Source organism: Polypterus senegalus, chromosome 18 (genome assembly GCF_016835505.1).
Source record: "Polypterus senegalus isolate Bchr_013 chromosome 18, ASM1683550v1, whole genome shotgun sequence".
NCBI lineage: Eukaryota > Metazoa > Chordata > Cladistia > Polypteriformes > Polypteridae > Polypterus > Polypterus senegalus.
Window position 1 is genome coordinate 34781416 of NC_053171.1, and position 12572 is coordinate 34793987.

The following is a 12572-nucleotide window of genomic DNA, read 5'->3' on the forward strand; positions in this document are numbered from 1 at the left end:
ACTGATATTTAGAACTTGATTATGGTCGACATGTATCAGTATGCATTCCTAGTAATTAAAAAATTTTAAACTTATTAGATGTGTGTTTTTTCACTTTTACTGACATACAAATTGGAGTTAATTTGCCCTTGATAGATGTTTCTGTATTATAATCCCCGTTTTTTTTATAAGTGTGAGTTGTTCTATGGTACCTTTTCTAACAAACTTATTCTCACAAGGTTATATTTTCAGATTTGTCGTCTTCAAGCTACTAACTATTATTGTGCCTTGTCTATAAATTTCTTACAAACCTATGTTGTATTTTTTTGGGAAAATTAACAAAATAGATATGAACCAAATCCTCCAGCTACTCTGGCCTTGCAGAACCAAGACTGTGCACCTGGATTTGTACTCCTCAGTTCTTTTTTAACAAAATATTTTACTCAAATTGGCAAAAGGTTAAGCTGTTGTCCACACAACAATTTTGTGTAAGACTCTTAGTTAATTGCTTGGTTAATAAACAAAACAGGAGCTAAAACGTCTTCACAAAGAATTTAGTTCTAAAGAATCTCAAAATGGAAGAGACTTTTGTGTACTAAAGGTCACAGTCATGGTAAGCATCTTTCTGAATTTCATAGATGAGTAAAAGTTACCTCCGCATTAATATGTTAAAGAGAAAATAGAGAGCTAGTGCAAGTCATCTGTTTACAAAAGAAGTTCAGATAACAGAATATTCAGTAATAATAAATAGATATGAACCAAATCCTTATTATATTATGGCCTTGCAGAAGTAAGACTGTGCATGCTGATTTTTATTGCTGTAATGATATTCTTATACCAACCCCCTGTTTTCTTCTATGTAACTCAGTTCCACCAACAGAAATAAAGAATTTTAGGGTCACCTTCTTTCAAACATCTTTCCATATGGCATCTAAGAACATCTTTAGTTACACTGGTCAATATGGTACAGACAATCATGCACAAAAAATAACTGTTTCCACCTACTAATGTGCATGAGACAAAGGTCAATTCAATATGTATAAGGTGACGGTGGTAAAGCAATGAAAGACAAAATTCTGTAAACTTAGACATCAGTTATCCTGTGAGAGACTGTCTTCATAAAACAACTATTATTCAAATGCAGATAGTGTTAAAAATGTATAACCATTTTAATAACGGTTGTTATCAAGGTGCAGTCCAAACTGAGTACAGCTCTGAATTGTATGCTTTGCGTTTAGCCAGTTATAGGTATTTCCACCCGAGACTAAAGTGTTTGCACAACCTGAGTTGCTGTGGCTGACATCTTGTAGAAGCTTTATTGCAGAATGGGGCTTTAATATTCTTTATTAAAGCATGACTTACTCACTACGTAATTGAGAGCCCCTTAATACTTAGCTTGTGCACATTGTCAGTTTTGTTTTTAGAGTGTACTTTTTTAAAAAAAAAAAAAAAAAGATACTGTATATTATGATGGGATTCAATTCTTTAGGCTGAAAAGTCCAACCTCCTACATATGCTGAAATAAATATCTGAAGAAGTGTATCTTTTTGAACTTAAGAGAGCCAGATGCTGCCCAGTCAGAGACACGATGGCTCCTAGGTAATGCTGGCAAGGGTTTTATCGTGCCGTTGCTAACTCTAATTTATTTTAAAGGTGTCTATTTGCACCCTCTTGAAAATACAGCTGGTCTGTCATATGTTTGGGACTCTGAAAACTTAATACGCTGCCATGTAGAGCAGCCTGTTTGTAGTAGTTTCATCCCTGAAGTAACAGAATAGCAATAACCACCCAAGGCAACAGATCTCATGCCTCTGTGTCTAAGGAGCCTGGCATCACATTGCATTTAAATATACCACCTATACCCTCCTAATAGAATGTGCCACTTCAATAAACTGAATCTTCATCAGCTATTATTGCTTCTGTCGTTTTCTCTCTTGACCCATACATCTGGCAGGTCAGGTTTGCTGTTGGGAATGATTACAGGAGCATTTGTGTGGCCTGACCATCCCCTCCCTGTGCTAGATAGTCCTGTGTCAAACACTGTCTCTTTCAAAGCCAAACGTAATGTATCCCGCTTTCCATTGAGGTGCCCAGGGTGTTGTTCCACATTGGTGTCAGCTGCAAGTCCTGTATCCACTTCACTCAAACAGGTCTCATTTGAGTCTTCCAGGCCTTCAAAAGAACTCTGTGACTGGGAATACAAGAGGCAACGATGTTGATGGCGCTTATAAAGAATGCCACTTGCCCCTTCTACAGCTACAGGGTGTTGGTGATCTCCATCTGGCAGTTGACAGCTGAGCACAATATCATCCAAACTAGAAGAGGACGATAAGGATGGATTCCACTGCTTTTGGCCCCTGCATCTCCTACAAAGCAGTCTATTTTGGGTTATTTCTGCTGCAGGAATCAGCACTGACCGCAGAACATTCTCTTTGTAGGGTGAAGAAGTCTGCAGAGCAGGAGGAGGGCAGGTTTGTAGGTTCCCATTGCCTGCATCTTCATTGTCATAGTCATCCTCTGCAGCACGCCTGTCTGAATCCATCTGAGGAGTCAGACTGCGGAACTGGATATCCTCTGAGAGGACAGAAGGCCTGTTGGACAACTTACTAGTGCAGGTACTATTTTCAAAGCTGTCACTTAAGTGTCTGGCCAGAGGTTGCAGCTCATACTGTTCTAAGTCCCTGCCTCCACCACTAGGCCTAACCCGCTGCCTTTGTTGGCCTTGATGAATGTGCATTGCTTCTCCTGCCCCTTTTCCAAAACTTCTTCTTGCTCTGGACCGTCCACCACAGCCAAAAGCACCATTGACTGAATAGTTAGATGTCCCCCCACAAGTTGCTGAGCTAGGGGATAATAGGCCAGGAACAGGATCCTCTTTGTAGGTATCAGTAGCATTGCAAGGCCACAGAATTTGGCCACAGTTCTTCTGGGGCCCAAAAAAGCAACAAATGGACTGAAAAAAAAAGGTGGCAAACCCACAGGCCACACACTTAACCAGCAGCAGGAATATGCCAAGCTTGCGGAACACTAAGGCAGTGGAAGGTAGCATGAAGACCCCAGCACAGAAAAAAGCACCAGCACCCACTGCAGCTGGGCATCCCATTTTCTTGAGAGAGTGTGCTACTCTTCCCAGGCGATCTGAATGTGGAGACAGACTATAGGAAACACAGTAATTGCCAGCAAAATCTACAGAAAGGCCCGCAGCAGCTGAAATGAATAGAGCTTCGACTCCACTCAGTTGCCATTCTAAAAGAACCATCAGTCCTATGGTCACAAAAACGGTACCCCCTACTGCAATGGCCCCATATAGGCTTAGGGGGACATTCCAGGTGGTCAGGAGGAAAACAGCAAAGACAAGAATAATGGAAAAGCCTGTCACCAACAGGGTCTCAGAACTCAGGCATTGCTGCAAGTCAAAGAGTGTCAAATAACTCACAAAAAATCCTTTATGTAGACCTGCTGGAGCCCTGGAGATCTCCTCCTCAAACCAGGTGTCAATTTCTTTATAGAAGCTCATAGTGCGGCTATAGTTAAAGCTATAGAAATGCGTGGTACGAAATTCTAACACTAAAGCTGCCACGCGGCCCTCAGAGTCAAATCGCGGCCCACCACTGTCAAAAGGCAGGCCTCCTGCTTGCCTCTCAGCTGCCATCATGCCCAGACAGTGTTGAAGATCTCGTGGAAGGAACGGGGGTAGCATATTACTGCAGCAGAGGCTGTGCTCATTGTCACTTTGTGAACACTGCCTGCTGGAAATCCACTTCACTAGGTGCTCCATAAAACACACGCTGTCTCCTTGCCACTCCTCTTCCTCCTCAGAAGAAGTCGGAGGAGAGTAAAATGTTTGGTTCCGTAGACGTGAGCAAAGACCCAGTAGCCAAGTCTGTGCTTCAGGGCTGCTCATGTTGAACTCTGAATCCATCATCAAGGAGCCATTGCTTTTGGGGTTCAAGTGATCACCATTATCAACTGGGAGAACTCCCCAAACCAGTGTGACACTCACTGGCCTCTCCTCTCCAGTTTTTATCCTTTGAAACATAAACTGGTGCCTATACTCTGAGTCGTATCGCTCAAAAGGGTGACTAGAACGGAAAAGCTGAGCCATGACACCTTCCAATGCCTGTAGCTTCATGCCAGGGTCAATGCAGGTAATGTACGTCCCTCCAGCTGCCATTGCTGCAAACCAGCAAACCCAGATGTATCGGAATTTGACTACGCCGCAAGGCAAGATCTTTTGAAAAAGCAGGTCTGAAGTATCTGCCAAGCCTCGTCTGAGCTCCCTCATCCTGCGTACAAGAGAAAACAGGCAACGTTTTCGGGAACTGGTCTCCCAGAATCCTCCACGAGTCAGAATGCAGCAGGTCTTTCCACGAGGGGCTTCAGCAGCTGTGGTAACAGTGTAGCGCTCACGTAACACCAGTACACATGGCAGCCAAACCACAGCAAAGAGTGTGCTTATTAAAGAGGCTGTGCCTAGGTAGATGGCAAAACAACGAATTGTGGTGATGCTACTCATGTAGCCAGAGTAGAAGGCAGCGCTGGAGGTCAGGCCAGACACTGTCATCAGATATCCCACCTCCTGTAGTGAACGGCTCACCCGCTTCTCCAGGGTCAATGAAGGCTTCTGGAACAATTGCAAATTCCAGAAATCAGTAAACACAAATGCCTGGTTTGCACAGCTGCCCAGAAGAATGAGGGTCACTGCTAGATTAAGGAAAGGAAAGAAGGAGAGTCCAAAGGCTATTTTATAGAAGAAGTAGGCAGCCATGAGAGAGCCTAGAGCAGCTGCAGTTGACATAGCTGAAAGGAAGACAGAGCGGATGTAGAATGCTTTGACAAAAAACAGCGTCACTGCCGCCAGCACAGGATACACAGAGTCTCGGGCCAAGTAATAGTGAAAGAGCCTTTGTTTGATACCAAGGTCCATGCCGGTAATGGTTGTATTTCCATAAGTCAGGTCACGACCCTCCAAGTTGTCCAGATAAATATCCAGCATCGAATTGCCCCTTTGGACTGGCAAGAAAAGCAGGCTATACTTGAGGGACGGAACCTGGTAATTAATTGTCTGAGGACCAAGGAAGTCTTTGTCCACCAGGTAGTGCAGGATCTGGTAGACGGCACTGGATCGCTTGCATTGCTCTGGCACTTTTGAGCAACGGCCAGGTTTTCCTCTCTCACCGCAGGATGGCCCTAGACTCCCATCATGGTAGTAGGGGGCACAGCCCCTCAGGAGCTTCAAGCTGTCCAGCACCTGCCAGGAGCTTAGCCCTAAACAGGAGGTAGCATTGCTCAGGACAGCCAGGTAGTTTCCAAGAGACCAACTTGGACAGCACTCTCCTCCTTGACCCCCACCCTCACGGACACAAAGATCCTGGAAATGAGCATGGGAACGGATCTAAAAGAGAGGAGAAGAAGACATTTCAGCATTAAAGCAAGGTGAGGTCATTTCACTTCCTAGGACAAGGGTCAGTGACCCTGCCCCTGGTGAATCACACTCGGTACAGGGTTTTATTTGCACCTTGCTTTTAGTTAATGAACAAAACAAATTGTAATTTAGTTCAGAATCTTGTACATCTTTGTGTCATGTTAACAAGGTCTCTTAAGGAATGACCAGATTTTTATAACACTCTAAACCATGCAGCAGTAGGCAGTCAGATAAAAAGGTCAGCAATGATCTCCTTAGGAGGGTGTGGTTATTTCCCAAAATGCACTGCAGGAACAGGGAAAAAAAATCTTTGAATGGAAAGTTTGTATCTAAAACAGACAGTGATATACTGTAGATAATGTGCTGCTATTGCATTCTAAGAATTGTAACCCATTAATTCCAAGAAGTGGAATATTATCCATCAGATAAGTTGGTTCCTGCTCTTGTGAAGCAACTATAGGACAGACATCACTGTGGAAACAGGAGTAGTTAAATTATAAAAGGACAACTAGTAATTAGTAAGGAGGAAGTCTAAATGTATGTCCTTTTTCATAGAACATGGCAGTAAATTTATTAAAATTCCTACTTCTACTGTAAATGCTATAGGCAGACACAAATAGTACGTGTTGTGCAGGCCTAATTCCTTAGAAACTGGTCATTAATGACATTTCAAACTGAGAAACAAGTTGCATGGTTACCTCAGCCTGCCACAGTGTGGGGGTAAAGAGGGTTCAGCAGAGTAGAAGACTCTCCACTCACCCAGGTCTGCTCCATCTCACACATGCTGCGGATTGCTTGCAGGCTCCAAAGGCTGGCTGAATTTCCAGAGCGATACACCAGCTGTGCATACTTCTCCCCTTTAACAGTAAAAGTACATGAGAGCAAGAAATAAAGAGAAATTGACCTCACTTCAAAACTGAATTTCACTCATTACTTCAAGTTCCTCAATATAACTTATATTCTGCTTGTTCTAAGATATACAGTGCATCCGGAAAGTATTCACAGCGCATCACTTTTTCCACATGTTGTTATGTTACAGCCTTATTCCAAAATGGATTAAATTCATTTTTTTCCTCAGAATTCTACACACAACACCCCATAATGACAATTATGTTATTTTTTTGCAAATTTATTAAAAATAAAAAAACTGAGAAATCACATGTACATAATTATTCACAGCCTCTGCTCAATACTTTGTCGATGCACCTTTGGCAGCAGTTACAGCCTCAAGTCTTTTTGAATATGATGCTGCAAGCTTGGCACACCTATCCTTGGTCAGTTTCGCCCATTCCTCTTTGCAGCACCTCTCAAGCTCCATCAGGTTGGATGGGAAGCGTCAGTGCACAGCCATTTTAAGATCTCTCCAGAGATGTTCAATCGGATTCAAGTCTGGGCTCTGGCTGGGCCACTCAAGGACATTCACTGAGTTGTCCTGAAGCCACTCCTTTGATATCTTGGCTGTATGCTTAGGGTCGCTGTCCTGTTGAAAGATGAACTGTCGCCCCAGTCTGAGGTCAAGAGCGCTCTGGAGCAGGTTTTCATCCAGGATGTCTCTGTACATTGCTGCAGTCATCTTTCCCTTTATCCTGACTAGTCTCCCAGTTCCTGCCGCTGAAAAACATCCCCACAGCATGATGAAGCTGCCACCACCATGCTTCACTGTAGGGATGGTATTGGCCTGGTGATGAGCGGTGCCTGGTTTCCTCCAAACGTGACACCTGGCATTCACATCAAAGAGTTCAATCTTTGTCTCATCAGACCAGAGAATTTTGTTTCTCATGGTCTGAGTCCTTCAGGTGCCTTTTGGCAAACTCCAGGCGGGCTGCCATGTGCCTTTTACTAAGGAGTGGCTTCCGTTTGGCCACTCTACCATACAGGCCTGATTGGTGGATTGCTGCAGAGATGGTTGTCCTTCTGGAAGGTTCTTTTCTCTCCACAGAGTACCACTGGAGCTCTGACAGGGTGACCATCAGATTCTTGGTCACCTCCCTGACTAAGGCCCTTCTCCCCCGATCGCTCAGTTTAGATGGCCGGCCAGCTCTAGGAAGAGTCTTGGTGGTTTCGAACTTCTTCCACTTACAGATGATGGAGGCCACTGTGCTCATTGGGACCTTCGAAGCAGCAGAAATTGTTCTGTAACCTTCCCCAGATTTGTGCCTCAAGACAATCCTGTCTCGGAGGTATACAGACAATTCCTTTGATTTCACGCTTGGTTTGTGCTCTGACATGAACTGTCAACTGTGGGACCTTATATAGACAGGTGTGTACCTTTCCAAATCATGTCCAATCAATTGAATTTGCCACAGGTGGACTCCAGTTAAGCTGCAGAAACATCTCAAGGATGATCAGGGGAAACAGGATGCACCTGAGCTCAATTTTGAGCTTAATGGCAAAGGCTGTGAATACTTATGTACATGTGCTTTCTCAATTTTTTTATTTTTAATATATTTGCAAAAATCTCAAGTAAACTTTTTCACGTTGTCATTATGGGGTGTTGTGTGTAGAATTCTGAGGGAAAAAATGAATTTAATCCATTTTGGAATAAGGCTGTAACATAACAAAATGTGGAAAAAGTGATGCGCTGTGAATACTTTCTAGATGCACTGTATTTCAGTCCATTTTGTTCTGGTTGAATAAATTTATTGAACTACTCAACCACCTTAGCCATAGTGGCCAGCTATAGTACATGTGCTTTGAATGATGTGAAATACTGAATTCAATGAGATACCCTAAAAACAAGGGGATCATTGTGACAGTAGAGTTCATCACCACAGAAGGTTACACAGTGGCTAGAATCCAAACCTCAAGTTCTTTAAGCACTACTGTCCAGCAAGAAGTCCTAATTTTGTAGTGTTATACAGTGCATGATGAGCAAAATCACCAGCCTGTTTTCATGTTAAGTAAAATTGTTAAGGCAGTGCCAGGAGGCATTCATCTGTTGTAAGTGAAGTCCAGCTTGCGTGCCATGAGATCCCAAAGTCAGTCTTGTAGTATTACTCTAATGGTAATTAGCGTTAGGAAGGTACTGTGCCATAGTGGTTAGGGTCTCTGTCCTTCAAACTGTGCTCTTCCTACTGACTGTGTGTGTTCACCTACCTATGCTCCAATTAGAAAACCAAAACAAAGGTAACCAATTATATCTCAAAAAATATTTAAAAAAAAAAGATTTTTAAGTGGCACGATTTTATTCAAAATGCACTAAAAATAAAAAAGATAATTTTTAGGTTTAGTCGAGTGACTAAAAATAAAAACATAGGGTAAAGTGGGTAAAAAATTGATTGCAAAATTTGAACCAGACAAACAGAGAGGGCAAGTTGAATAAAATTGTGTAAGAATGTTGTAAGTTGCCTTGAATGAAAGTGTTAGCTAAATAATACAAGTAAGTAGTAAAATAATTGTAATAGATGAGGGAAAGTAGTATGCTACGTTCCAAACATTAGTGCTATTTTCTTGCTAGCATACTGCTTTTTTATCTATCTATCTATCTATCTATCTATATATATATATATATATATATATATATATATATATCATATCACTGTTATACAATAAAAGTCATTATAATAGAAAAGGCAGGTGAATAATCAGAAATTCAAAGCCCTTGGTAAATTTCCAGCATGGCCTTAGAAAGTCACTGAGCCTGCATATACTCCAGTTGAGATAGAAAAATAAAGCCTTTGTTTTAAAATGTTTGCACAGGACATTTGAAGTAAAATGTCCATATGAAATACAGATTTGCTGCACACCCCTACTCTTCTACACCCCACTGTACCTGGTGAGTCACAGAAGAACGCATCCTGTATGAAGTTCCAGTCCACCATCCTCCTCTGCCGTTGGTCTGCCTTGTCAAGTGGGTCGCTTTCCTGGCTGTAGCTGCTGTGGAGAAAAATAAGATTATACAGATATGTAATTTACGGAAATGAATAGGAAATTGACATCAAATGTCTGTGCAAGCTTTTATTTGAATATTTTCTCTTGAAATGATGTGTTCTAGTCAAGGCAGTGGAATTGAACTTGATATTTTATTAATACTATCTAAATTTTGGAATTCCGGTGATTATCGTAAAAAAGTAAAAAACCATGCTCAGCATGTAAAATCAGTTAGCCATGGGAGTAAGTGAGAGAAACTGAATTTTAGAAATGAGACAAGACCATTCAATGGTTTAGGCTCATTTTGTTATGATGTAGTTATTTGTTTAATTTTTTGGTAATTTATTGTTTGGAATCTGTGGTTTTAAGAGTCCCCATTTGTGATTTTAAAGGCAATTAATATTAATTTCTTATAATCATTTCTTGCTACAATGTCTGGTTTTGGATTTTGTATTGTATTTGAACTGTTTCTACCACCATTTAGTTAATGGCAGGCATTACCATATTGAATACTATTTAGCAGGATGCTACCACCATAGTTAGGGGGATCGTCATGGGCTTGTAACCCTGATGCTAACAACGGAACAGGTTTAAAGGTCATCTTCAAAGGCAGTCCACTATCCAATTTTACTTCATTATTTGAATGTTTATTTTTCATCTACTGCTATCACACCATGCCTTCCTTTTTGACTGTTATTTTTGTTTCACAGTCTTGACTATTTTTATGGTTGCTCTCAATCTCCCGGTTTTGACCCTTCCTTTCGTTAGACCTCACCAATCTCCCGATCTGCCTCATTAATCTCTCTTCTGTATTTTTTACCACAAAACATTTGCTTAGTTAATACTTGTCCTGATATCTCATACAGGTATTAACTGCATATATAACAGGCTCTTTATAAGTCAGATTTAATAAACCATCAATCTTTATGTTATATGGGCACAGCACTGCCAAACTGCAGAAGAGTTGCACCTTTTTTTCTTTTTTCTCTGTTCTTCACCTCTTTGTCCTACTGAACTGTGCACTGTGTACTGTATTCTTAAAGCCGCAATGCTGTCAGTGATATTAATCTTCTTGCCTGAACTGCAGCAGACTTTGATTTAAAGTAGATACAATCAATGTGAAATACTTGATAAGCTCAGCCATCTTATGTCCTGAATGCTATATGTGAGCAATGTACATAGGAATGTTTCTTTCTGAGCGGCAGCATTGAGAGAGTTGTTTGACTTGATACACTTTATTATGATCACCCAAACTTAGTCACTTTCTATTACCAAATCTCAGTCAGCAGGAGCCCATTGTAATGAAAAGTTAAGTGTGATACGTTAATCACTCCTACCTGATTGAGCCCTGCCCTGTCAGCTTCTTGGGAAACAGTGACAGTGGCTTGTCAGGCCCCGTATCCTCCTGCAGCTTTTTCCATGCACATAGGCGTTTGCCAATTTGTGTGCCTCGAGGTTCAAATCCCTGCAAAGGATTAAAAAAGCAAACTACAGTTGTTTGAGGAGAACACAAGACATAGGTCTCCAGCTACACAGTAAATTCAGATGAGAAATGTCACACGTCGCAAAGCACAATTTTCTGTGTAGCCAAATGTTTTTCTTTACTAACAAGTAGATAAACAGAGGAAAATTAAGTTGAAAAATCAGATCAGAAGTGAAAAGTAAATTTAATAAGAGACCTGCTTACCAACAAAGGATCTGAGAAGTCAGGTAGAGGGCCAATTAGGAAGCCAGCCAGGGAGCAGGCAATCAGTAGCAGTGAGAAGGCAGAGAGTAGCACTATTGGCCAGTCAGCAATCAGCTGTGAATAGCTGTCAACCAATTAAAGAGGGAGAGTGAGTTTGATTGTGTAACAGAACAGAGCCTCCCAATGACACACAAATAGATGTTTTCATTGTTAAAGTCATGGTAGGAAAGGATAATTACAGGGAGACCACCAAATTACTAAAGACGAAACATAAGTGCTTCCTAAAAGCACCCTCCACTACATAGCCTGGCAATGACTGGCTTGTGGGTGAATTCCTCTCTTTTCTCACCTCCCAAAACCTTAGTAAGGCTCCCCTTATCTCTCTTATAATCTCTGTCTATCTTTCTCTAGATATCGGCCCCTCTTGCACCACCATTTAGCATTTGCCCAGCGTACCTCTTAATGCCAGACTCAGATATTCCAGGGCAAGAAATGCCCTTTATATCCACTCCCAGAATTATTTCTAAGCCAAGCCTCAGAATCTCTTTCTGTGTCAAGAATGCCCTCCTAAACTGCAGGGACTCAAGATGCACCTGGTTTACCCATTACACTGTCTTGATTGTTGCTTTAAAGGGCCAGATCTCCAAAGCAAGTCCTGATCTGCCTGTTGCCATAAAGGGAAAGAGCCATGCTGTATATTTTCATTGTACCGCCGTTCTCCCACTTCTTCATTGTTTCATTCTTTTTCTGGCATCTTCAAAAATTCTGAATATTGCCCCCTAGCAGCAACCTTTTTCCCACACTGGGACTTTCTGTTACAGTTGTGTGTTGTCCATGATCTCTGGTTGCTTTATCTGGTTTTTGGAATTTATTGTAATCATAAGAATTACTTATGAGCACTTTGAAATCACACACCCTGGTACAAGAAACCCCCCACATATGATATACTGTTCGACTCATCTTAATATCTAGTTATGCAAGACCTTGAGCTTTATGGGGTTCTCTTGATTAATTGATCCAAAAAACGCTAATTTTTAGGCCATTTTTGACCATTGTTTGTGCGGGAAATGACAACAGTATGATGAGTAAATTAATAGGTGTCTTTGGCAAAAATTATCAGAAGAACTTAAAGTTGTGCATGCCTCATCAACCGACCCTAGGGATTCACCCCTAATGGGACACAAGGGATCAAAACTACTCCTAATCACAAAATAAAAAAATAAAAAAAAGGAATCGGTAATATAGGCATGTGGAGTGTCATTTTATACCATTTTGAGTATGCCTATCAGTAATATGATAATATTTTTGATATTGGATTGTCTACCGGTGGTCCTAGACCTTTAAGAACCCTTCCTAAAAGGTTACTAATGATAACTTTCAAGCATAAGCATCTGGAGTATCATTTTAGACTATTTCAAGTTTAGTGATTATGAGTATTATTTTATTTTATTACAAATTTTATTTTTACTCCTTTACTAGGGACCTAGCCTTTTATGGCCCACTACAGTGGGTGAAAATGACAAATTTCTATTACAATTGAGCATATTTAGACTATAGCTGTTTGAACTGAAGCACATATTTGAACATTTCAAATGTGTGACACAACTTTTC

The 12572-nt window shown here is 41.2% G+C and overlaps 1 protein-coding gene across 1 annotated transcript in view; it reads right to left on the reverse strand.

The window, feature by feature from the left end:
* Nucleotides 1-763: 763 nt before the first annotated feature.
* Nucleotides 764-12572, reverse strand: part of disp2 (dispatched homolog 2 (Drosophila)) — a 38261-nt gene continuing 26452 nt past the window's right edge. The window contains exons 4-8 of the mRNA XM_039741680.1: nt 10962-11085; nt 10612-10739; nt 9177-9280; nt 6164-6261; nt 764-5374 (exon numbers count right to left, since the gene is read on the reverse strand). Of these exons, the coding sequence (XP_039597614.1) occupies nt 1883-5374; nt 6164-6261; nt 9177-9280; nt 10612-10739; nt 10962-11085 (3946 nt within the window). The 3' untranslated portion in view covers nt 764-1882. The remainder of the gene's footprint in view (nt 5375-6163; nt 6262-9176; nt 9281-10611; nt 10740-10961; nt 11086-12572) is intronic.